Source organism: Acanthisitta chloris, unplaced genomic scaffold, assembly GCF_000695815.1.
Source record: "Acanthisitta chloris isolate BGI_N310 unplaced genomic scaffold, ASM69581v1 scaffold12762, whole genome shotgun sequence".
NCBI lineage: Eukaryota > Metazoa > Chordata > Aves > Passeriformes > Acanthisittidae > Acanthisitta > Acanthisitta chloris.
The window spans coordinates 102575-129393 of record NW_008662660.1 but is presented as its reverse complement, the minus strand read 5'-3'; the positions used below and the strand labels follow the sequence as shown (position 1 = coordinate 129393).

At 38.7% G+C, this 26819-nt stretch overlaps 2 protein-coding genes across 2 annotated transcripts in view; one reads left to right on the top strand and one right to left on the bottom strand.

Annotated features, from left to right (window-relative positions):
* Positions 1 to 26819, top strand: part of LOC103798425 (CTP synthase 2) — a 56327-nt gene that overhangs the window by 14994 nt on the left and 14514 nt on the right. The window contains exon 13 of the mRNA XM_009070682.1: positions 26009 to 26105. Coding sequence (XP_009068930.1) covers positions 26009 to 26105 — 97 coding nt within the window. The remainder of the gene's footprint in view (positions 1 to 26008; positions 26106 to 26819) is intronic.
* Positions 3352 to 5161, bottom strand: S100G (S100 calcium binding protein G). Its single transcript, XM_009070683.1, has 2 exons — positions 5030 to 5161; positions 3352 to 3465 (listed from the first exon to the last, which is right to left on the bottom strand). The coding sequence occupies exons 1-2, from the start codon at positions 5159 to 5161 to the stop codon at positions 3352 to 3354; spliced, it is 246 nt and encodes an 81-aa protein (XP_009068931.1).

The window sequence follows — 26819 nt, the reverse complement described above, 5'->3', positions numbered from 1 at the left end:
CTATATAATAACAAATCAATAGAAACAATTGGAAGAGAGGCAGATTAGTGAAGCTTGTGATCTATCGAACTGATGTAGATGTTTCATTACCCAAGAAAGTTAATTGGAATGTGTCAGCACTGATTATATCTTGTGATGCCACTGTGTGCTAACTTAGGAGTAAAGCAGTGTAATTTTCATTGGGTTCCTCCTCCTTTGGAAACTGAAGAGTGAAATGTAAGGCACTGGTGAGGCCGTAATTATATTTCTTTTTATTTTTAAGAAAAAGAGACAAAAGTTGAAATATGTAGCTTGACAGGGGTACTTGGACGCCATAAAATACACACCTACTTACATCCATTCCTCATTTGCTAAGCATTAGGTACTCAGAACTGTATCCATCAAAGCTGATAGTTTGTTCTAAAGTACTTAGAAAATATCTTAGTCTCCTTTGCTTCCCTTTGTCTGCATCTATGGAAATTTGAACTTTTTAAATACAAATAAAAGCTGAGATTATCAAGTAATCATGTAACTCAGAATTACACAGAATCACATTTAGGTTGGAAAAGACCTCCAAGACCATCTAGTCCAGCCTTTGGCTGATCACTGCGTTGTCAGGTAGCACTAAGTGCCATGTCCAGTCATTTATTAAACACCTCTAGGGATGATGACTCTACCACTATTCCCTGGACAGTCCATTCCAATGCCTGACAACTCTTTCAGTAAAGAAATTCCTCCTGATGTCCAACCTGAACCTCCTCTGACACAGCTTGAGGCTATGTCCTCTTGTCCCATTGCTAGTTGCCTGGGAGAAGAGACAGACCCTCATCTTGCTACAACCTCCTTTCAGGTAGTTGCAGGGCAATAAGGTCTCCCCTGAGCCTCATTTTCTCCAGGCTAAACACCCCCAGCTCCTTCAGCTGCTCCTCATATGACTTACTCTCTAGACTCTTCAGCAGCATTGTTGCTCTTCTCTGGACTTGCTCCAGCACCTCAATGTCCTTTTTGAAGTGAGAGGCCCAGAACTGGACACAGCAGTCAAGGTGTGGCCTCACCAGCGCCGAGTACAGAGGGACAATGACTGCCCTGGTCCTGCTGGACACACTGTTTCTGACACAGGCCAGGATGCCATTTGCTTGGCCAGCTGGGCACACTGCTGGCTCACGCTCAGCCGCTGTTGACCAGCACACCCACGTCCTTTTTGGCTGGACAGCTTTGCAGCACTGCCCCAAGCCTGGAGCATTGTCTGAGGTTGTTCAGGAGGGAGGATGTGGGAGGTACCTGACCACTGAGCACAGCCCCTCGAGTTCTTGATCTCATCTTGGCTGAATATTTGCAGGTGATGTTCCCATTATGTTTTTAAACTTTCTGCTTTACTTTCTAACCTTTTGGGAAAGAATGATAGGCAAATTGTTAGTGTTTTTTGCAGGAAGATAGCTGTTCAGAAAAGTAATGTATTTGCTTGAGAATCCTTGGTATGAGTTTTCTCATACCAATGCTAATTTGGTAATTTGGCAAATGATAATTTCAAAGATATCTCCTTTAAAAGGAAACTGCCTAGTCTGAACTGGTAATGAACTAGATTCACTGGATGACTGAAGACTTACTTGTTTTGTTCCATTTCTCTCATCCTCCTCTACTATTAAGCTTAGATTTTAAATTTTTTTTAATGAGCCTTTTAATTATGTTCTTTATCAATTTTATTGCAACTGCATCTAATACTGTTCTAGGGGAAAATACCACCTCTATCCAGAAATAATTCTAATGTTTTTTATTTTTTTCCCTTTGATTTAAAAAAGCTAATTTTAATTGTGACCATTGTTCTTCATGACCTATTGCACCTTGTATAGGATTCTGAAACTGAGTTTACTTCACTGGGTAAAATAGCTGTATTTTCTATATACTCAAGAAATTGTGCAAATATTTATTTTGCCAGTAGGTGACACTCTTAAAACAGATTTGTTTCTTGGTGCCCACATTTCCTATTCAGCATGCCAGTAACCTGATTGAATTCCAAAATTTCTAAGGCTGTCTAAGAGATGAAGAGGAACATATGTCCCACTCAGGCAAAAGCATCTCTTAAAATTCTGTGATTTTACTTAATGTGTGTAAAGTAGTGAGCGTAGCTTAGTAAGCAAATATGTGTGGTATATTTAGTTTGGAAATCAAAGCATATTTTTAATTTAGAATCATTTTTTTCATAGAACAGAAAAAAAATAATAAATACTATTTTCTTTTCTTCCAAGAAGCAACACATTCCAACAGCTAAAGGGTTTTTTTGTAAAAGAATGGCCCAGGAGCCTGTCGAACATTCATATCATGGATAAACATCATATTTTTTGAGGGTCGTATTGATGCATCCCTGGTGTGGAGTACTTTATTCCTCATTTCATGGAGGTGCAAGTCAGGGATAGGAACCACAGTAATACAGGGTCTTGAGTGCACTTGTCAGGCTTTGCAATGAAGCTGAGTCTCTAAGTCCTTAAGTAACTTCAAGATATAACTGGTCTGTCAAGATAATGGATGATGTTGGTGTTAAAATTCAGTCCAAAATTCCAAGTTCTCTAGTAGGATTAGTGCTTAATCCACTGATTATTCATCTTTAAAATTTCCTTTCTTTTGATTTCACTTCTTTCACTGATTTCCTTTCAAAGTAAATAATAATGCCCATGAGTTACAAATGTGAAAACACTTGTATCACAGGGGATCATGCAGTGGAGAGGCTAAAATTGCACCAAATAAATGTAATGAATGTTTAATTGCAATGACAATCACTCAGTTCATATATATGCACTTATGTATTCCCATTTACAAGAATCATAACAAAAAAAGTGCATGTTTATGTAAATATAATTGAAAATGAGCATGTAATGCAGTTATCATTCTTGGCACTGTTACACTTACTGAAAGCAAGTACTTCATGTTCTGAAAATCTGAACTATTTGTCGTATGGAAGTGTCATTTTACGTGAATGATGAAACTGGGCTGGGAGGAGTGTTGGATAGTATACACTAGGGAACACTCCTCAAATTGAGTGCTACATCTTTCCTTTTGTGTGTCGTAGAAACTGTGATTTGAATTGCTCTAGAGGTCCAAATAATGGCTCAGGTAAAGCAGAGTTTGTTAAATGACACCTCAAATGTAGCATGAAATAGAAACAGGTAGTTCTAAACTAATTTCAAGGCATTATAGGTGAGAAGTGTGTGGCTAGTGAGTGTGCATGAAACACAGTATAGACATAGTTTGTTATCTGTTAAATCTTTATTCCATAAGTTTTAAAATAATAACAAATCTGTGTGTTTAGGTGTACATACAATGTAAACAAACGCCGGGCTCTTCTTCAAAGCAGTGTTACTTGTTCTTGCAGGTTCCTTACTGTCCTCTAGTAGTTATCCTTTTTACAAGCATCACAAACTCATCAAAGCTGACACTTCCGTCATTATTTTTGTCCAACGATTTAATTATGTTATCAAGTGAGAATTGATCCTGTTTTTATAGGACAAGAATTTAAAAAAACCAAAAAAGTAATAAGCAGATTGCTCTGACTATTTTTCTATGAAGAATGTTGCCAAGAAGTGCTGCAGTCAATAACAGTGTTACTTGAAAGTGTTACTGTAGTGTTGTATTTGACTAGTTTTACTGGTTAAACTAGAAGTACAGAGCCTGCCATTGCCTGCCAAAAATGTTGCCAAAGATGTGATAACCATTTGGGAAATATCAAGCATTGCTCAGGTTACTTCGGTCTTGTAGGTAAATTTGGAATGTGGGAAAGGGAGCAGGTGGAATAGCTGCAGCATGGACATAGTCACCAGTAAAAATTAGCATGCATACCACCTACTCCTCTATTAGATACTCATTTGGGCACTGCATGCACTATTTGAAAACATGTTGCTACTTTCATTATGCTCTGGACCAGGATCTGAGAGTCTCTTTCTCTCTGCTTTCCCCCTCTTTACTAGGAAACACTGTTTTCACCGTTGAAAAAAATCTTGTTAATGCATTAAATGTAATTTAGCTTCTTAGCTTGTTTTATTTGTTGTGTCTGGTAAGAGTGCATGTAACATCCTGATGCAGTGAGTATTCTGATAAGAGCCCTGATCAGGCTAATTAAATAATATGGTAATAATGTAAACCAAAATTGGAGTTACAATTTAAATTTTTAAAATGTTTTCTTTTTTCCTACCTTATATCTGTGTTGACTTATTATGGTACCATAAATTTCTGCAGAGTGCCTGATGTCCAGATAGAAAACATCAGTATTGCTTTTTCTGAGCAGTTCCATTTATCCATATCTGGGAAAATGGGTATGGTGCTAAATTGATTACCGCTAATATTAAAAGCATTACATCTGTGAATTTGCCATTACATTTCTATTAATTTTTGGCAATTAATTTCTAACATGGCTTTTAAGGGGAAAAAACCCCTTTGTGTTTTATTAGTGGTTTTGGTTTCTTTTTTGTCTAGTGTTTTTTGTTGTTTTGTTTTTACTAATAAGCCATTTCATGTTAATTGAAATGGCTAAGTTGGATTACTGTAGTTCTCAAAATACTGGATTATTCTATTGCGGTGCCACTTATTTCAGACCTTTAGCAAAACTTGCTTTTGTCGTCTAGTCAAAACACAGTATTTAAGGGTTTGTCTAGCAGAAGAATCTAAATCGAGTCCTAATGCAGTTCAGGATAGGTTTGGCAGAGAACATATATAAAATCAGAATCTAGATTTTTTTCCAGCTACAGGAAATGGGTATTTCTCTCTCTAGCTTGGTGACATCTCTTTTCCTTACTTGGCATCATTCTGGAATGGCAAACCTTCTTGTATTTTGTGATGCTGGGATCTTAATCTAGATAGAAATTGGCTCAGGTCTCCGGCTTTTAAATATGTCCTACTTTTTTACTTGGCTTATAGTCTTTTTTTCTAGATTCAATGTTATTTAGACTGAAAGAAAAAATACTTTATAAGATTCAGATGCCTTGAAGATCATTGCCTGTATTTCCTCTTTCCTATCCCTTTCACAGGAAAGACTAGTAAATATAGTAAGAGTGAAACTTACCTTCAGATACTGTGCAAATTGATTCTGAAGTAGATTTTTCAGCCCACCAATGGACAGTGCACTGGTGCTGCCCTCCATTAAGGCATATTGGGTAAAATACTTCAGAAGGTTTTCATTGAGTAAGTGTTCCATGTTCCTCAGATGTTGTCTTGAAGAATAGCTGCAAACAAAGCAGACAATAACAATCCTCAGAATTTGAAATACATCTGACACCCTCTTTATTGGTTTACTGACCATGTGAAATGATTAATACTTAACCTAGGTCAGAAGAGGTGGTTTGGTTTTTTTTTACCCTGTAAAATTGGATCAACTCTCCCAAGAAAAGAAATTGTCTAAGTTAGGTTCAGGGATTTGAAACACCCAGAATGTTTAGGTTATGCTTACCTCACTCAGAATCTGGAGTTTTCAAATGTGTCCAGCAGTAGTGAGAGTCCCAGATTGGGGCAACCTTTATAGTTGCTTGCATGCTCCACCCTAATTATGAAACTAGCATTCGTCATTGAGTCAGTGCACTAGGTATTGTGTTTTCTGTAGTCAAAGGCATAGGTACTTTAGCGGTAGAAATGAGCAATATTTATTGAGTCAGTGCACTAGGTATTGTGTTTTCTGTAGTCAAAGGCATAGGTACTTTAGCAGTAGAAATGAGCAATATTTTTATCTCTGAAACATGTCATCATCCTCCACTACACTTGGTCTTTATAGGTGATCCTGGAGATGTTTTCTCTCTTGATTTTTGTGTATTTTACACTTCAAGATGAAGCACACTCAAAGAAGCTTGAAAGAGACTCTTATGGGGATACATATAGCATTTGTTATTGCAGTGGCCTTTTGGAAAATGATAAATATAAATTTGTTTTAAAAAGATCCAGATAAATAACTAAAATATTAAGAAGGTACTTGCTCTTTGTCTTACTGGATAATCACCAATACCAAAGCCACTTTTCCAAATTTTGTGCTATTTCTTAGCAGAGGCAAGTGATGAACTTCCTCTGGGATAAAATTTTGGTTGCTACTATTCAGAATCAAAACACTGGGAATGGAAAAAGACTGAAGCATTCTAAATGAGAATAGAATCTTGAATTTAAGGTTCTGAAAAACAGTCCCTTCTTGGGAACACCTTCATAACTGAGTATGAAGGGATGTTTTTGGAACTGCAGGTGTATCAGTGTAGGATTCCATAATATGTAAGCAGAAGATTTCCTGAGAAGACCAGGCAAACTTTGCTAGATGAATCATGTAGATATACACCTTTTCCTGGAATGTCAGAGAGAAGAGTATTAGAAGAGTCCTCCAAAGACCTTATAATTCATCCCTCCCTTTACCCTTGAGTGAGATCACTGATGTTTATGTTGGATGTCTGCTGAACATATTAAGTGCCCTAAATAAAGAGGTTGTGGAGTCCCCATTGTTGGTCAATTCTCTGTGGTTTCTTATCTTACTATTAGACTGTATTGTTGTATGTCCACAAGTGTTGCTTCACTTAAGCCCTTTGCTTCTCCTGTCTCCCCAGATAGGGAGAACAGACTCATCATCTTCCTTGTTAAAAATAGCTTTTAACATCAGTGAAATTCCCTGTCCTCTTTTTTTTTTTTTTTTAGATTCTGGAATCCTTCCTCGTTTAGTCTTCCTTTGAGTCCTGCTTCTTGGACCTACTCATCTTTTCTTGACTTTTTTTCAGTTGGTTCCCATCCTGCTTGAGATGTCATGTCCAACCTTTTACCGTGTATGTGTACTACTTGTTCATTACTCTGGTTGCTCATGGTGTTGCAGTTTAAAATAGCTCCTGAGGCATTTGGTTGATGAGGAGAACCCATATGTCATTTTACAGGGAGGGGTCCAGCTACAGTGAAGGACTTTGTCAAGTTTCTTGACACTTTTTCAAGCTTGTGGGGGGGACAAATACACCAATTTCCAATTCAGCACAAAAGCTTGGCATTAGCTTGAGGGTCACCAAACCAGAATCAGGCATAGAGTCATAGAATCATCAGGGTTGGAGCTCTAAGATCATCGAGTCCAACCATTAACCTGCCACTCAGCTGTAACCCCTAAACCCCAGATATTGGCATCCCCCAATATCTGTCCAATCCAAGTGAGGGATGAAGCTGGAAATGCATTTTGTCCCGTGTTTGCTTTTTGGCACAGCAGAAAGTCAGGAGCTGCTGCTGTCAATACTAGCACAACCTCTGCTGCTGCTATGGGAGATAGTAGTACTGGTGCAAGCAAGTCTGGGAGTCATGGCCTAGATTGCATTGTGTGTGTTAGGCTAAGTCCCATACACCAAACTGGAGTATGAACTCTGTAGTAATTCATGATGATAAGATAATCACAAGTTCTTTTCTCTGCCTCTTTTTTCCACAAACCAAATGAAAACCAAACATCTGTCTCTTTCTTCTTCCATCCTGTTTTCTGCCTTTGGAAGGTGGAACTTTTAGTAGTGGTGCATGACCAGATGATCTGCTAAGGTTTCTGCTCCCTATCTACTAATTGTCCTTGCCTACAGATCCTGTCTGGTAGTTTCACCATCTTACTACTTTATCCCATTTGGAAGGTGTGCCTGATGTGTATTGTTGACATTACAGTATTTGCAAAACTTTTTTCTAAGTATTCAAATGACTTGTCTTTGTACCTAAGGCACCTCCCTGAGTTGAAAATGTAGTAGTAAGGTGCTTAGTGGTATGGAATAATTGGGTTTCAAGGAATCGCAACTCAAGGAATTCAGCACATTAGCCTTGTTAACTTGTTAAGTGTTCATTAAAGAATTCCACCTAATTGCAAAATAGCATAACTAGTTTTACTGAAACAACTTCCCATGAAAGTGAGAGACCAGTGTCTGGAAATCTGGGTGATCTGTTCAGGAGTTGGGTGCCACATCTCAGGATGAATCGTCTCTTCGGATCAGCTTTTATTCACAAGGCACTGTAACACACTAGACTGTCTGAATGAGACACTGACAGAGTTGGGGATTTGTAGTTTGATCTCCCCATTTTTTGTTCTCTTCACTCTCATTTGGACTGCAGTGCCCTCCTCCAATAATTTTTGTGGCATCTCTGAGCTCTGTATTGGAATCAGCCACAGAACTCAGTTTGATGGGTCCCAGTACATTGACTTTGCCAGGAGACCCTTTTGTAGGACAAGTGCTATTCTGAAATAGGTCCAGTTTATCCAGCACGGTCTAGCAATGGTGCAATGATATCCAGGGGTAAGGAATTCTGGTCACTGACTAAGAATTTGAGCTAAAGTAGGGGAGGATAATACGTTACCATTGCTGCTGTTAGATGATACATGACTAGCAGACAGCACTGTTTATCTACACGGAAGAACAGTCGTTGAAGCTTTGAAGTCTGTGCAATCTGACTCTCAGTGCAGAAGCAGCAGTCCAGCTTGGGTTATGGTGTTTTGCTACTCTTTCTTGGATGTATGAAAATATATCGTTCCTGCAGTTTATGACATAATTCAATTGGCTTTGCCTTGGGCTAGAGAAATCATGTTAGTAAGCACAGTATCCTTTTGGAATTGACATTTTTATTGTAGCTTAGATACAAAGCCATTAGCAAAAAGAGAACTAAGTTGGTGGTGTCTTGTAAGTCTGTGTAGGGATGCACATCACACACATGTCCCTGTGATGCTTGTGGGTCGTTTTCTTTCAGTATTGGTGTGTGTGCAGGTTCAATATTCACTCAGAACTGCCTGTTGGTGAGTATTGCCCTGGTAAACTGGTTTGCTGGCGTATTTGGAGCAAGCAATTCCAATCACATTGGAGAGTAAGAGAATAGAAGCTGCAGGGATGGCTGAAGTTTGGGCCCCACTGCTGGTGGTAGGAGGGGTGAAGTTTATGGCATCATGGTCACATGCATTTAATGATGGATTAAGTGGGATGATAGCTCAGGTGCTGTCTCTTTAGCCCTTGTCACATCCTTCCTGCCACCATTGATGGCTGAATGGTATGTGAATCCATACTCCTTGTTTACCTTAACGTGCTGGACTATAAACTGGGTTGCTTTACAAGTGGATTTCTATGCCATTCACTGACACTGTTGGAAGGGATGGGGCCCCTTTCACGGGGGTGGGGCTGTCACCTGAGGGCAGCAACTATCTCAATCATCCTGTTTCATCCTCTGATGATGGGTTAACGCCCTAACCCGCCAGTATTTTTCCACCTCCTTTGGTATATTTTATTGTAGCAGCACCACTTTTATGTGTGTGAGCCCAACTACTTTAAAGCTAGTTAAGGAATCTTTGTGAGGCTTATGTTACAGCCTGGCTGCAGTATTGAAATGTCAAGGTGAAGTTTGCTGTAATTGAGAACATATTGGTGGATATTGTGCATTTGAAAAGAAAGAACAGGAGGTGGTTTTGTGCCTTTATTTCTGCTTGTATACTGCTTGTGCATCATCTCTAGCTTCCAGACATCTGTCACTAGATCAAAGCCCTTTGCTAATTTCAGTTACTTTCTGGAGTGGAAGTCATGAAAGGTGGTGGGACAAGCGAAGTAAATTGGGCTGGATTAGGGATTCCATGGAGCATGTGTTTCCTTATCTGATTTGCACAGAAAACTTGCACAAGTGTCAAATAAGTTTGATGTATTATTGGGCAAAGAAGCAGAGCAGAATTTGCATAGAACTAGTGTTAGTATAAAGAATGTACATGTGTCTATGCCTGTTGTAAATTACCAACCCACATGGTACATCTGAAGTTCAATATGGGGACATATACAATAATAGATAGTAGGAATAATATTTTTAATAGTTGTACTGTAGATAATTTGCAAATAATGAAAGCCATGGAGATGCAGACATCTGCTACCATGGTGTGTGTTCATTTCAGCTATAAGGGCTTTGATAAGTTCTGCAGACAATGAGTCCGGCAGCTGCAGTCAGTCATCTTCAGATATTCTTGACCCGTCTGCAAAAAGGAAAAATCTTTAAAGTTGGCATACTGATAGTCAGTCTGATACATGGGACCTTTCTCGAGGTGTATGTTGGCAGATGTGGGAACTAGCACTGTAGTACAAATAGGGGAGTTGTGGCAGAACTTTCAGTGTTGCTAGTTGGATTCTTAGTGTCAGGCTAGAAGGAGACGAAGGACTAAGAGAAAAGGAACATCCAGTGAACAAATTTACTGAAAAAGATCAAATAATTACGGGTGAGAAGCTCAGCAAACTGCACTACAGCCATCGTGGAGAACCTGCTGTTGCTTTGAGGAATGTAACTGTTAGATGAAAGTTGGGGATGAGTTGTAAAATCCTTTGTGTGTCACAGGTGATGCATTCCTTATGTTAAAATTGCCATTGTTTGTAAAACTTCTAGTGGTGACGTGTAAAAGGGTTGTCTCATCTCACAAATTAAACTTGAACTATATGGGTTATCCTGACAAGAGGATCTTCCAGGTCCTCCCTTGTGACGTATACATAATAAGATGTTGAAGGTGTCTCCCTAAACAGGACTGGGTGTGACAGCTACAGGGATGAATGATTTAATAAGATACATTGTTTGTAGTCAGCTCTAAATTGGTGATGTGTTATTCATTGTAGCTATATGTGTCAGCTGTTGCTGCCATACATACATATCTGGCAGACTATTATATTGCTGAAACTCCCTGTGATGTAGATATTCTATATTGCACAAGATAGTTTTGAGGGAGAATGTGTTTCAAGAAAAGGGTTTATCCTTCTGCTTTTGGAACCTTGACTCATGCAGCTGTGCAATATGGTTGTTACTGCCACAGCTGAAATCTGTATTCAGAGTAATTGCTAAAACATTAAAACTTGTTCTGTACTAAACTGGGATTTGTTTTTCAAAATTCTTAAGAGTGATCAAAAACATGTAGATCTCCATTCCAGCAAAGCATATATGGATTTATGGAGAAGTGACTTTTGTTGAGTTTCAGATAGAGCGAAGTAAGTAAGGTAACGCAGTACAAGGGGCATTAGGAAGGTTTTATTCCTGGGGTGGAATTAAGTCTTCTCTCACCTGTCCTTTGACCCTGAAGATGCTTGGACTCTCTAGATGTCACAGCTGTAGCTAAGAATCTTTCTTCATCCTGAATACAAAATCGATGAGGAGAGATGGAATCGAGTTTGTAGCTTGTTTTCAGAGCATTGTTGGTGCCCTTAGCAATGCAAACATGATGGACTGTACAAAAGAAGTCTACAAGTGTACCTAAGAAACCACATGGGCACATAATTTAGGAATTAGATGGCACTGAGATGCCTAAATCTCAGAGTGTAAATATATTAATAAGAAACTCGTTTGCCCAGTTTTGTTTTTCCTAGAAATAGTTATAATCTGTTTTCAGGCAAGTTCAGGACTAATGTCTGTCAATGTAATAATCCTGCTAGTGAGTCAGAAATGAAATATCTGGTTGTCTTGATCCTGGAAGGGTCTAATCCATTATGTATTCTTACAATTTATTTAATATGATTTGATAGACAGGGGCCTGATACGGTATGAGTTAGTGACACTTTCTTTTAAAGCTTGAGATGGTATGGGAATGTGATAGGATACTCGATTCTCTTTGTGCGCATGTGTGAAAGAAGGGGAATCCTGGGTTCTGCCTTCTCTGTCTAAAACAGTTTTGCCTTTTGTATTAAACAGCAGCAACTAGGAGAACCAATATCCTGATTTTTTGACCATCGTGCACTCTTCTGTGGATGCCTTTGTACACTGGGTAGGGATAGTGGCTCTAGGCACAGTTAACAATGTTCAAGCGCCTACGAATCAGGCACTGAGGTCTTGTATCAGAATTGTGCCTTCAGGTCACTATGACCCTGCTACAGGTGTGCTGACCTTGCTGCTGAAGTAGATGGGAATTATGAGACAATATTGAGTAAGGTGCTTGTGCTAGATAATGACTACCTGCATTCCTCTGAGAACAGGTAGGTTTGGGGAAAACAGCAGCAATCATGAGAGATGCTGTTAGGGAGAAAGAAATTGAGGTAATTTTGAAAGGCTTCTTTGGCAACAACCTCTGAATCTCTATGTTCAATTTCTTTGCCTTCAGCATTGTGTAGGTAGATCAGCCTTGCTGGCCTGGTCAGACTCAGCAGCACAAAGTGTGGGGGCAGAGAAATAAATAGCATGGTGGAAAAAACCTTGGAACTTTCTCTTTGATTCAGAGGAAGAGGTGCCTATATGCACCAGTTGAGCTCTAGAAGTTACTAATTCTCAGTCAGAAGTCTGCAAGAGAGCCATGCCATGTAAAATCAGATTATTAGTGGTATTCTGGGGTATGTTTCATTAGGAATGTGAAACATAACAGAAGTGATGCTGCAAAATCATGGCTTTACTTTTGATGTAGAAGTCCCTCATCTGTTAGCATTTTGATGGATCAGGATCTAGATATAATTGATGTTTTGCTAAATTATTTCTGAAGGAAGACTGTCAAAATGACTATGAATAGCTTTCAGTTCTCTCTGATGAGCATTTGGGACAATGGAAGCAAAAGGCTGCTTGAGAAGTCTCCCCCTGTCCTCTCTTTTGACCAAGTCAGGAGTTAACATGGGACATGAGGGAAACCAAAGATGAAATCAGAGGGAACTAATGAGCCTTACAAGATGAGTAGCTGTTGTCTGACTGACAGTGTACAGGAACCAGTTGTGTAAATATTGTACGAGTGATTATGGCCTATTGAAAGAAATTAACCTATTGCTACTTAACAAAAATTGTAGTCAAGAAAGGATAGTGCTTGTATATCTAGCTTAATTTTAGATTTTCTGATTACCTGATTTGATTACTAAGTCACAACCAGATTATAAATTCAATAAGTAACAGCAGTAGTAGTTTGGAAGTTCTCAGTTTACACAAATGTATCAAATAAGCAATTTAAAATAATCTGTAAATCAGAACTTTGAAGAAGTCAATTTGCATTTTGTTATAAACTGTAATTAATAAATTTGCTAAAATTGACTTTTCCCCATCACCTCTGCACAGTCACCTTCTATTGTCCATCGGAACCTCGTATTAAACCCCCCTAATATCTAGCTATAAAGAATCTGGAATTATATGTTTGAAAGTAATGAGAATGTATGTATAAAACCACTTGGTGATTACTGCATTGCATCTAAAAGATAATATGAATTTTATTAGCTGTGTCTTCCATTGGGATTATCATTTGGCCTGGCTAATTAGAGAGTCTGGGTAGGGATCAGAGATGTAACTTGCCATGGAACTGTTAACATTGGTCTTCACTGATGAGCAGGAAGCCCAACAGTTGCCCAAGAGCCTGGGAAAAACACCAAAGCCTTGGTATTGCTCAATCTGTAAACTAAAAAATTAGTTTTGACAAATCACAGCAGACATGCTGTGTCTGCAAACAACACAGATTGGCAACCAGTGTTTTCTTGCACAGCTTGACATGATGCAAAACTTTTTGTCTTGTGGCAAAAAAATATTCTAATCTTTCTCGGAATAATCCATTTTAAGTAGAGATAATTAGAGTTCTTGCAAGGTTTGTGCTGTCTTGCTGTTTCTCTCACTGTGAATAGAATTGTAAGTGATACTATGGAGGAACAATATGAATCCTCTAGCGCTAAATTCAGTAGCATTAGCACCATTATGTGGTGAATATATCAGCACCTTCTCAACCAACTTAACTCATTTTTACCTATGTTTTCTGAGCTGGAACTTAAAATAATGAGACATTTAATTATCTCTGTCTTCTTGGAGACTTTAGAGGGCCAGTACTTAAGCAAACAAAGAAAAGGTTTCTTAAACTTCTTCTGTGAGTGAATTTATTTTCCTCATTCCTTGCAAACTCAACAAAACCTGAAGTTTAAGTGACAAGCAGCCTTGGGAATACCTTTATTTGAGATAAGGAACTAAAAGGAAAGAACCCTGCTTTCCTCTTAGAACCCAAACTGAGATGATGAAATACATTTGTGAACTAAGCACACCTCTGGTTGAGTCCAGTGCGTATTATGGTATCACCTTTACTTAAGAGCACACTGGGTCAGACCACAGCTCCACCTAGACCAAAGACCAGTTTGACCCTTTGCCTGTCTCTCCCTTTACAAAATCTTTGTTGGCAGTGTCACAACCTGTTACAGCTGTCCAGGTGCTCCCTACTTGTACATTTTTGTTAAAGGATCTGCTAGGCTGCCTAGCACAGGCATCACATGTTTCAGACTGTAAGTCTCTATCTCCACTGAAGCATTTGCCATTTCGGTGTCTGTGCGTGACAAGGCTGATGAAAGGTTATTCACCACTGGTACTGCATCAGCTATTTCACCCTTCAGTTGCTTCAAAATGGAATGAGTACCTTCTGTTTCCAGTGACTTCGTACTGTCTATTTTGTCTATTTGTTTTGTAACCACTTCTTTTAACACTTCAATTTGAGATGGGCACATCAGTTTCCCCTGAAGAAGGATTTTAGCTTGGGAATGCCTTTCAAACTCCTTGACAGTGCACACAAGCAGAATTCACTTTTTTTTTTGCCATGGTCATAGTCTTTTTGAGTGTTTAGTATTATTTGTTTAGCCTGATAGTTGATTAACTTCACAATGCCAGATATTTCTCCTTAAATCAAAGAAAATAATTGGCTCTCAATTACTGGTGCCTTTTACAAGTTGCTCCTTGAATGTTTGGGGGTTGGGGAATAATAATTTGGGATTTATATATTTAACTTAAAAGTATTTCTGTTTCTTTATCTTCATTTGGACAAAGATTTAGCTTCTGTGAAGGATACCTTCTTGCTATTAATAACCTCCTACCTTTTGCCTTTCTTAAGGTTTTCTTAATAAAAAGGCTTTTTCTAAGTAGAATTGTATCTTACCTTTTCAAAAAGGCTTTGACCTTTCCAGTACATACATAAAGAATTATGTGTAACTAATTGTAAATCAAATAAGGAAATTTATGCTATGTACAAAACATTTTTCTGGATGAATTGGACATAGGTTAATATCTGTCAGTGTCTGATTTAACCAGCAGAGAACATTTAATGAAGGACTGTATGCCCAAGTTTGTCTTTGCAATGCTGCAATATATTTGAATAGTCTGTCACTTCAGAATGAACTAAGGATGCTCTGGGGTGGTATATATAGTGTTGGTAAAGTATGGATGGGTGAGGAGCATTCACAGAACTGTTCTGTGCAGGCATGTTGTACATGTTAAGGCAGGACAGCACTGCTTACCTTATGGCTTAGATGAGCATTTCAAGCTGCCACATGTTTTGGTGTGTTTCTCCAGCTGGATTGTATTGTTCTCTGTGTGTGCTCTGGTCTCTGCAGAGAGGAGCACTCAGGTGGGTGTATTTAATGAGATGTGAATGGTCTGCTTCTTATGTTGTGAACTTATTCTGTATTTATTTGCCTCCCATCCTTGGCTTGTATGTGATCATAACATGTTCCATACTGGGGACCTGGGCAGAACCACGACAGAACTGCATTTGCAGAGGATTTGACAGCAATTCACTGTCAACCTGTACTTTTTAACTAAAAGTTCTTTCTCATGTCCTCTGACTCTTCATTCTGCCATTAGAAACAAACTATTGGAGGTGCAGATGAAGGATAAAAATTACTTTTGCGTGGGCATCATAAAATAACTGATTACTTTGCCCTTGTGAGGTTGTTGCTTTGTACAAGAGCTAGTGATGCACTAGCTACGTGTCATGTGCCACTGTGCCAGGTGGTGACACATGCTAGAACTTTTGCTGTGTAGCAATGTCTTTTGGTTGCTTAGTAAACATTTGTAGCATTTGAGTGGATCACCACATTATCTGTAGAATTAATCTGTACCTGGCCACCCACCCTTTTCACAGAGAGTGTCTGGAATTCTGCTGGGTGTGTTCGGCTGATGTCATGCTAATTAAATGTCTACTTGATCTGTAGTAGTAAAAAGCTGACATGATTCTGTGGATGTTACTTTCTTAGAAACAATATTGGTGAAATATTTCCTGTAGGCTTTCATAATCTTGTTGCTAAATCAGAGGTGATCTGAAGATGCATTTCTCTTCTCTCTGACCTTCTTGCTAATGGTTCTCCGTATTGCACATGCACATCCTCTCTGCTTTTTTCTTCTTACTTTGTTGCGTGTAACTCTTCTTATCGGTTCATATTTTAAAAGTGTGTACCATGTTCATTTCTAAAAATGAATATGTAAGATTTGCAGTTCAGGTTTTATGATCTGTTAGCAAACACAAACTGCACAGGTATGTCTGTACGGTCTTGTTAACTCTGGGCCTCGTGTATGAATCCAAGCACCCTATTAGTGCTCACTGGTGCTGTGTTGGAGGAGGAAGCAATGAGTGTTTGGGTTCTGCTGATGTAGGTGGCATGGATACAATGGGTCAAGCCACTTGTCTTTTTAAGCTCAGTCTGAACTTGACCCCTGATACCTTTATAAACACAATTAAGGAAAGTGAATTCCAAAGAATTCTTGTCATTTGTTGTTGAAAGGGGTAGAGTTAATGTGCTGGGAGGAGAATCACAAGAAGTGCAGAATTTAATTGTTATCTGGACAGTGATGTTTATCAGGGTTTTGGAGGAGGCAGAAAGAGAGAGGAAGGATGCTCCTCAAAAGGGAGACATCATGGTTTTTGCTTGAAATAAACAAAAATTTGGATTGTAGGTCATAAGTCTTTTACCAGAATTCAGATTCTTCCAGGCAAGATGATCTTTGGCCAGCTGAAGCTTTTCTGAGTGGAAGCAGGAAAGTATTAAATGTAATGCAGAACATGTGGTGCAAAGTATCCCTAAAATGGCTGGGAGAGGTAATCAAGGTAATTAATCTCTGCTATGATATTAATATATACAATTAGTTTTAGTTTTCTGAAGCTGATAAGAAATGTACTGTTGCTGGACAGACAGTAATGAAAATGCCCAGGTACTTTTTTGCAAAATAATCTAGGTGGTTAAGGTTGTGTCATTGCAATTATCACCCTATTCTGTCTTGTTCTTGGTTTTGTTTTTTAGTTGTTCTTATGTAGTTTACAATAGGAAACTATAGGATTTAGGAAATCTTGGAATTAAAAGTCAATGCCTTGATTACAATTATGTGATATCCAGCATTTACTTCAGCTCTTCCAGTTCCCCAGCTGGAATAAGAAATGTTATGCTCTATGTATGGGAGGGAGGATAACAACTCATGGAAGTAATCTCCACTGCTGCTACTGAATTTATGGGGGACGAAAATCCCATTACTTGATGCTGGAGAGCTTTCCAGAAGACTAGATGTGCATTCTGTGTGCCTGAGATACCCAACATTCATTCAGATTGTTCTCTGTAATAGAGGCAAAGTTACAGGCATGAACGACCAGGTAGGCCAAGGTACTTTTATTGTCTTGGGCATGCCATAGAAGATAAGAGTAGTAATTAAAATTACAGTGATTGTGCCATAGGCTTTCTGCCTAGAAATTCCTTGTTATAGTATGTCTGTTCTGCTCTTAGTCCATAAGCTTAACATTACAAGAATCTCTCACATTAGTAAATTAAAGTGGGAGGACCACTAAGTAATGGGCCAGTAAACTTCACTTCTATAGGTCCTTTCATTTGATTTGCTTTGTTATGAGGAATAGGTGGTAGAGGTGAGGGAAGTGGCATAACATTTAAACAGAATTAAACCAAACCAGAAGCTTTCAAAGAGGAAGAGAGGAGGACAATACAAAAATGCATGGAAAAGGTACCTACATGGTAGATATGAATCTCTGTTTAAACAGTAAAAGTGATCCTGCTTCCCTTCCAAAATCAGTTACTTTTGCTTGCACAGTGTTCTTCCTGGTTGTGATCCTTTATGGGATGCCATTTCAAAATGCTAAAATGGAAACAAACAAAAGAAGGGGGTGGAAGGTAGGAAAAAGCATGACTGTACTGTAAATTAGTATGAGAACTACTCTAGCCTTCATTATCTACATTTCTTCATTATCTACCTCTGGTTTTATTTCTATAAAGTTACAGCTTAAATGTAAAAGAAGAGTTGAAAAGAACATAGATTTGCTCATCAGAACAAATTGCTTCAATTAAAGGTTGGAGTGGTTGGCATGAGCTGGCTGCTTTGTGTGGTTTTGGAGTGGACTCAGCTGAGCTGCTTGTTAAAAGATTCAGATTGGCACAAGATTTTGGCACTGGGTGTACAGTTTATTTTCACAATTGTCTGCAGTTGTCTACAGCTGTAGTGGGATTCTTTTTGGAAGGTATGCAAACTGCAGAAAAGATTGTAGCAGTTTAACATGCTTGTTCAGCAGTGTCTTTGAAACATTTCAAGATATTTTCTCACTACTTTGCCTTTCCTTGGGATCCTGGGTCATGTTATGGGCTTGATGTTCTCAGAAGTTAAGAGTCAAACATTAGGAAATTTTATTTCTGAGTGTGTTCTTTTTCCTTCTATTCAGCTGATTTTCATAAAATGTTGACCTATCAGAGATACCAATTTAGCCCAGCTAGTAGAAAATTCTCTTTTTAATGTAGAAATGTCAGGTTTTAAATTCTGGTGCGGGTTTCAAAAGGTGATTGATCAGTCATTAAAGCTTATGGTCTGCCACTGGTCTTTGGACATGATATGAATCATGGTATACTAATTGGAAAGGGTGGTACTGGGCCGCTTCCTACATATCTGTAACAGAGAAATCCTTATGGAGCCAGAATCCTTTATTCCTGTTTCATTCATTTACTCCGAATTCTAAAAAAGGCATTTTCTTGTGGCGCAATCAACCAATGTGGTTGTGTATTTTTTCCTTCAGTTTAAAACCTCAGATGTTTTAATTAATCAGATATTAATTAATCAGATTTACAGTAACTAAAACTAATTGGTAAAATCATCTTATGCTCATCTCAGTCAAGCATGTATTGTCAGATAATGTTAAAATATTTTATCAGTCTGAATCACAGAAGAATAAAGTGATCTCTCTTAAAACATGTTAAATCATAAAAATATTGATATTTTTAGGTCTGTATCCTTATAACTGACATGGCTTTCAAGCTCTAGGGAGCATTTGCACTTCTTTCTTCTTTGAGTTGAGCTTGAAAACTTACAGTCACTTTTTCAAGTTCAAAGTACTCTTTTGTTACTTTTTTCCTAATCAAATCGTTCTCCTTTCTGTAGAATGATTTTCATATCCAATATATAAAATCAATAATCTAGCTATGTATTTTATGTCCATTGCAACAACTGTTATATTTTAGCACGTATGTGCGCATTTTCAATATATTTGTAGCAAATGTGTCTCTACACCTGTCTAGGTAGGCCTGAGAAAGGAGGAGAATGTAGAAAAAATATTTAGAAACAAATGCCTGTGGCTTGCTGTTCTGAGTACCATTTTAGAGGGATTACTCAAAACAAATTTTTCAACTGATCCAAGACCTGCCCAGGGATTTCATCTGACCTCTGAAGTTAGCTGGGAGGTGTTACACTACAACAAAAGCATTTTCCAACCAGAATAAAAATCAAAGTAGGAGAATTCTACCTGCTGCCCACTCACTTCCTTTCTAAAAGAGATGATTTTGTTTCTGCATCCCTTATTATCAAGTACCAAATCATCACTGGGCAGATCTGGAAGGTGAACAGGATATCAGGATGCTTGGTGACGCCATTCTGTGAGAAGGATCTGTGGTTGGAATCCAGGCAGTCTTACGCACAAGTCTGGTGGTGGTGTGATTACTTTAGGGAAAAGGGATCAAATTCTGTTGCTTGTTCTCATCTTCCCTATGAGGATATTGATTTTTATGGCAGATTAATGGAATTTCTTCTAGAAATACTGGGGTAGTGCAGGTCATGATACTGAGCATTGCCTGGAAGTTTTTTCTCAGTGAAGGTCTGGAATAGTGACCACTTGAAATAAGCAGTTTTCCTGCTTACTTTCCTTGAAGTAAGCAATTTTCCTGCCTTGTTTGCTGAAGGCAGAGATAACTGATGATCAAGTGATTCTAACAAGGTAGTGCTAATAAGTGGAATGGATGCTTGCCCCTGCCTGGGAATTCAGGGTAGAGGAAGTGCATAACAACAACGAATAGTTTTGAGGGTAAAACATGTGCTGTGCTTTGTCTCTACTAAGGACAGTCTCATGTCTTTTTGGCTACTTAGCGTAGCTTAGCTAATGGGACTTGTCTGTGACTGCGTTTTCCATGGCAGTTGCCTGTAGGATATAATCATTCTCCGAGTCAGGGACCATTAAGTGTACTACTGTTTAAACAGTCTCAGGCTGTGTGTGTTTGATTAGCCCTGTCTGACCTCTGTCTCTGGCCTGTTTGATGAAGAAAGCACCAGGCTCGATCTCATTCTTTAGGTTCTTTCCTCTGCTTTAGGATGGTCAGAGACACATACTTGCTTCACTCCTTTCTCCTTCTGATATACCTGATGTGGGTTTAAGTGCATTTGGTAGGGGCAAAATTTCACCTACTATGAATTTCAATTGGAGAAGTCCCCTTCAAAGGCAGTGACAGAGTTCTGTTTTTTTGAAAGATGTATGTGGTAGAAAGGAGGATTTCTCCTAGCTGCAGATGTGCTGATCTTTCTGAAATTAAATTAGTGAGTATTTGGTCATTAATTATAATGTGAGCTGGACCAGTCCAAAGCCTGAGAACACTCTTACATTTTCTTTTTAGTTACTGAAGTCTGTGGTAAATCTTGCCCGTGGCATGGTGTGACTGGCACTCCAGTGTATTTCTAGAGCCAGCACTGTCTGACCCTGTTCCTTTGGCTAACACAAACAGTCTGAAACTTTCTGCTTGATTAGGTCTTTAAGCTGACTCTGGGATGTGTGTTTGGAATAACTAGAATGAGTTCTTAAAATGCCGTTAAGCAATATCTATATGGGCTTTGAATATCAACATCTCCATTAACTTCCTCAGTTCACTGCACTATGCTTATGAATGAGTAAACACTGTTTGAGAAGAAGTCACATCCTTTATGACTTTTTCTGGAGAAAATGTTACAAAATATTCTGTAGCATAATTTCTGCTTATTCAGGCAGAATCCTTTTAGAGAGCTTTTAGACTTTCATTCAATAAATGCTTTAAGGCAGTTACTTAGTTCTAAAAGAGAAAACAACAAATCTGTGGGAAAGAGGATCACCCAAACTGAAAATTGTTGATAGTAGTCTAGTGGATTTTAAGAGTTTAAGAAATTTAAGCTGGTACTTGTTGGAATGTTTGGATACTGTGCTGTAGTTTAGTGAAGAGAGTAGAGGACAGGGCTTTGCAAGCTGGTTACACGTATCAATATGTAAGTGCATGAGTCAGCTGTTGATGATTTCTGCTTTAATCTTATACATGATGATGGTCATCTTTTTAAAAACAAACATTACTTCAGAGTGGTGGAGCACCGAGTAGTCTGAAACCTTCAGGAGTTTTTGTGGCAACTAGTTCAGTCTTAGAGTGCTTTAGAAATGTGGGCCATGATGGAGTTTGCTTGGAACTAGGATAACTTTGGGGGAAAGGGAGCATGGGATTCAGGCAGGTGTGATCCTTGCACCTTCTCTCAGTATCTGGAAATGTTCGAACCTTGGTTTTGAATGAACAGGGAAAGTGTGAGTTTTTTTGTTTACTTGCCAAGTTGGAAGCTGTCAGTACCACTCGTAGTGCTGCATCTGTCAACTTTTTTTTAGAATGTTTGTACTATTGTTTCTAAAATGTTAGTATAAACATGTTATTTGTAGGCATCTGGGTTTGTTTATTGATGAACTTGTGATTGATTGATCAGATTGAATCTAGCAGGTACTGACTAATCTGCAGAGAAGTGATGGAAGAGTCAATAAAAGCATGAGTTCCTTAAGTTTGGGTTGAGTCCTTGTCAGTTTGTGTTGCTGGGGTTTTTTCATAGCTGTGTTCGACAGGGATTAATATTCATCAGTACCTGTCACTGTATTCCCTGCTCCTGTCAACTTTCCCTCTGCACATCTCTTGTGTGCTGTCTTAGAGCCTCTTTTCAGTGTTCAATTAATCTTTAGGGTCACGACATCTCCTGATGCTTTGATCAGCACTTACACATACAGCAGTTCATTTCAGCAGTGACAAATCTCTTGCTCACCAGTCAAGGGCAGAGTAAAAAGACAAAAAAAACCCCTGTTAAAACATGCTTCCAAAACTGTCTTACCAATGAGTTGTTCAAATCAAGTAATGCTCCCCTCTGCCCCAACGCCCCAAAAACCAAGCCTGCAAACAAAACCCAAACAGATACCCCCTACTCCCACCTTTCCCTTGCCAGGGTAACCAGGGTAGGTGTATTTCTCAAAATGGGATTGTAGGACATGAGGCAAAACAAAGACAAAGTATAATGGTCCTGGGGTGATTACTGAAATGATAGGTGTGGGGCTTTGAGCGCCTTGGTTGCTCTGTGTTGAGTATGGGCTTGAAAGTTTTTCTCATTAGCTTTTATGTGTTTTCTAACAACAATGAAACAATCCAAGCAGTAGATTTCTGAAAGAAGATTGTTGTTCATGGCTAGTTAAAGTCATTATTCATCAGTAGCATGACTTAACACTGATCAGACTGGTTTATATCTAGAATGTGCTTTGTGTTATGTTATAGTGATCATTATTTATTTCATGTTGGCTGTCTGGTTATAATACACGATCTCTGTAAAATCCCTGTAGTGTTGTCAGTTTTTAGAGATCTGGGTAAGGAAGACCTAATTGATGCCTTATTTCTTCTTGCATCCTTCCTACTGATACTTTTTGTTGCTTGCAATGCGTGTTGTTCTGTGCTATTCTCTGCCCTTTAAAGAAATGATGCATAGTAAGAGCTGATTTATTCTGTGTCAGGAATTGTAAACTCTGAAGAATCTGTTCAGTTGCACAGTTGTTCAAAGTGACCACCACTTGGAAGTTCATCTTTTTATGATCAAGTCAATTCTGTAAAATATGGAAATTTTTTGAATTAATATGAGTTGCCTTTCTTGTTATCATTACTGTCTTTGGGCTGCAGTGCCACCTAGGTTTCAAAAGCTTCTTGCACAGACTTTGTTGCGGAGAAACTGATGTAATACATAAACTTTGAGGGCTGTGCTGTGATAGTTGCTGAAGTTCATCTGAGCCACAGAGCATATCCAAAAGGGAGGTCCAGAGTCAGAGTAGCTCCGAGGTACTACTTCATAAGTGGCTCCTCTGCTCACATGACTGCAAAAGTTACTATTGCAAGCCTTCTCTGTTTCTTGGGGAAGATGGAGAGCTGACACACACCCACAGAATTTATGTTGAAATTCACCCAAATCTCCCCTGCAAGTCCATTTCTCCAGTGGAATTTTTCCAGGGCTTGCACCCCCATGTTGGGTTCTGACCCAAAGGGTGACAGAAGCCCTCAGCAGAGCAGATGCAGCTGTGCTCTCACAGCCTGGCTTCATTCCAGGCTGTTATCTAGAGCTTTAGTGGGACTCATATGAATCCAGTCTTTGTTTTTTCCCACTGAAATAAGGAAGAGCTGAGAGTATGGCCATAACCTCTTTAAACTACTAGGCCCCATTTAATGAACAGGAGGCCATATGTTTGCTAACTGATGTTCCTGAGTCTTCCTGGAGTATGCATTTGAGTACAGTAAATTAGTGAAATCTGCTTAGACAGGTCCACTTCATTTGGAGCCCATGTTTTAACTAAGGAGTTGAAAGAGCTGAGCAATCTCCTTCAAGAAGTTACCATCCCACTCACTGTATCATCTGTATCCTTCTGTTTATGGCATTACACTTGAAGTGTTCTGATAGAATAGCTTACTACAGCAAATACTGAAAGGTGAAAATAGTGAAATATATTTTATTTTCCTGAGGGGAGGGCAGGGGGAAGCCCAAACACCTTGGTATTGCCACAATGCATTTAGTAAAATTAGACCAAAACATTCTGCCCTAAATTTTTAGGGAGAAAAATGTAAAATTGAGGGTAGAGGACAGTGTTTAGGTGCTTGATACACTTTTGAGAATGAAGGAATGTTGAAACTTGCCTTTAGCCTCCAAACTTAAGAAAACCTAAACTAACAACAAACCCCAACCCTCTTTTTTTTTTTTTTTGCAACTGCAAATATTTGCAAAAAAGCCATTAAAGTGAAAAATTTGTTATTGGAAGAGCAGTATATACTTGAAGTACTCCATAGCAGCTTTTTACATGTCTCCCTTTTACCAAGAGTGGGGAGCACAACTTTAAAGCTATCTCTAATATGAGGGTAGGTAAGTAAATACCACCTCAAGGAAAACATGTGCTTGATTTCAGAGGGTCAGAGTGTTTGACATATACACACAGTATGCTGCATACATTTTAACTGCTTTTGATGTCCTGTGATTTTTTTGTGGCCACTACTTCAGGAGAAAAACTGAAAGTAAGTGGAAGGAAATAAAGTATCATAGAATTCATAGAATTTAAGGGTTGGAATGGACCTTACAGATCATCTAGTCACACCCCTCCCCTGCCATGGGCAGGGTCACCTCCTCACTAGATCAGGCTGCTCAAGGTCTCATCCAGCTTGGCCTTGATCACTGCCAGGGTTTGGGCAGCCACCACTGCCCTGGGCAACCTGTTCCAATGTCTCAAGTAAAATCAGACAAGCTCATATTTTTTAATGTAATAAGGATTCAATGAATGCTTTTAAATTTTTGAGTTTGTGGTTTGTTTTCTTTAGCTGAATGTGCTGCATAGTCCTCACCTTTGTGATTTGAGAGGTAATTAGAGGATTTGTAATGTCCCACTGGTTTGATCACAACTGCTCATGACATTTTATAATGAGTATATAGCTTATAAATAGCATTTTGAAGGTATAAGGTTATACAGAGATAATTACACAGCTGAAATGCATTGGCACAAGGCCAGAGGCTAAGCACTTTCCACCATCCCTCCTAAATTGAATAACTTCACTTTATGAAGTGTATCATCAGAAATTATTTTCATTACTCCCAGAGGGCAAATTAAGGTTAATAAAAATCCAATTCCAGATTACCCATATATGTGAATATTTGTATTTTTAGAACCTTTGTCAATTACATTCTTCACTGACTGTGTAAATGCGAATACAAGTGAGTAGTTCATAGCTTTGGCTCACGTTTGTACAGTTTGAACTGTTTTACCTCTCTGAGACAGTCTTCCTCTAAACTTGATTGTGAGACTCTGCAGGATTTTTTAAAACTAAGTTCCCTCTTTCCACTAAGCTGTGATGTATCCCACCATCCTGGGTTTCACTTGACCCATGTCACAGCCATTTGACCCAATTGCTTTACTCCTCCAAGCCAGTAGTGTATATTCTCTTTTTTAAATGTTATATTAAATAGTGTATTCTTCATACAAGGCAACCCAGTGTTTTGTGGATTCTTCAGCAGCCTGAAGAACCTTTTAGTAGAGGTGAATTGTGAGAATGTTTTTGCATTTCCCTGTGATAAATTACTTACCTATATAATGTGAAATAGCACACACGTATTGGAGTCACCTCTTTTCATACTCTGCTTTTACAACATTAGATTATCATCTTGTTACAAGTGTTCTCTTTTCTTTTCACTCTGCTGCTGTGTGCCCTGCTCCTCTTCCCACTTCCCAAAAAAGAGATGGTGGTCTCACTTGATAAGACAGCTGTTTCTGCCTCTTAGCATAAGAAAGAACATTGTGTATAAAGAACAATATAAGAAATGGCTGAGGATTATTTACCCAAGATAATGTTTCAGCCTCTAAGACTGTGTGGTTCAGGGACTTTTTTTTTCAGAGATGGTGTCTTTATCACTTGGTGGATTTTTATTTGTTCAATGAATTTGAGTTTTTAAAAATCTATGTACTCTCATAGCGCAAAGAATAGCTTTGGGCAGAGTTATCCTATTGCTAACATTTTGGTATATTTTTTGAAAGAAAGTGCTTTTGTTGATCTTAACATTAAATGAAAAACCTTTGTTGCCAATTAGTTAATATTCTCAGTCTATTAGAGTGCCAATACTGAAGAACAAATCATTAGAAAAACCAAAGATAAATAATTGGGAATGCTTGGAGGAAAAATATATAAAGTTGCCGTTTATAAGTCTGTGCAACCTCTTATGCAGTTGTTGAGTTTTTTAATTTATTTGTTGGATGAAACAGTGTCTAAACAACTTTTCTCTACAGGTTATTAACATGCCAGAGCACAATCATGGAGATATGGGTGGAACAATGAGACTGGGAAAGAGGAGGACTGTTTTCAAAACAGAAAATTCTGTTTTAAGTAAGTTTTTTTTCTTCTCTTACGACTTGCCTTTTGGATAGGAGCTCTATAACATGGAAAAGTAAAAATGTCAGAGCACATTTTTTTAAAGGACTATAACCTCAAGCAAGCAGTTGGGTGACAGCACATTCACTCTGGTCCTTGTTGCCATATACACTTACAGAGGATTGGAATGTTAAGAAAGAAATGAGACACACCTGGGTCCAGTGCTTTAAATAAATCATGAGGAGAATGTTGAGGTGACTGAAATGCATTTCATAATACATTGATTTACTATATTCTTGGGAAGATCAGAGTGCTTTCTTCCTCTTTTCTTTCTGAGCTGATAGGGTGTGCAAACCAGAGCTTCTTATCCTACCTCTGATGATTTTTGGTTGAGCTAACCCGAACTCCTACTCCTTATGCTCTTGCCAGACCTAAACAGTGCTTGTCATTCCCTAGAGCTGCCAGTGCAGCTCAGCCTTGAATGTCATTTGGCCTTGCTGCCTTAGTCCTCATCTTTCTTCCTCTTTTCTTTCTGAGCTGATAGGGTGTGCAAACCAGAGCTTCTTATCCTACCTCTGATGATTTTTGGTTGAGCTAACCCGAACTCCTACTCCTTATGCTCTTGCCAGACCTAAACAGTGCTTGTCATTCCCTAGAGCTGCCAGTGCAGCTCAGCCTTGAATGTCATTTGGCCTTGCTGCCTTAGTCCTCATCTTGTCAATTTTAGCT

What these genes read in the sequence shown, in the direction of transcription:
- S100G (XM_009070683.1), bottom strand. Translation starts at nt 5,161, where the DNA reads ATGGAACACTTACTCAATGAAAACCTTCTGAAGTATTTTACCCAATAT. An exon ending in AATTTGCACAGTATCTGAAG is followed by an intron (nt 3,466 to 5,029) that starts GTAAGTTTCACT and finishes CTATAAAAACAG; the next exon opens with GATCAATTCTCACTTGATAA.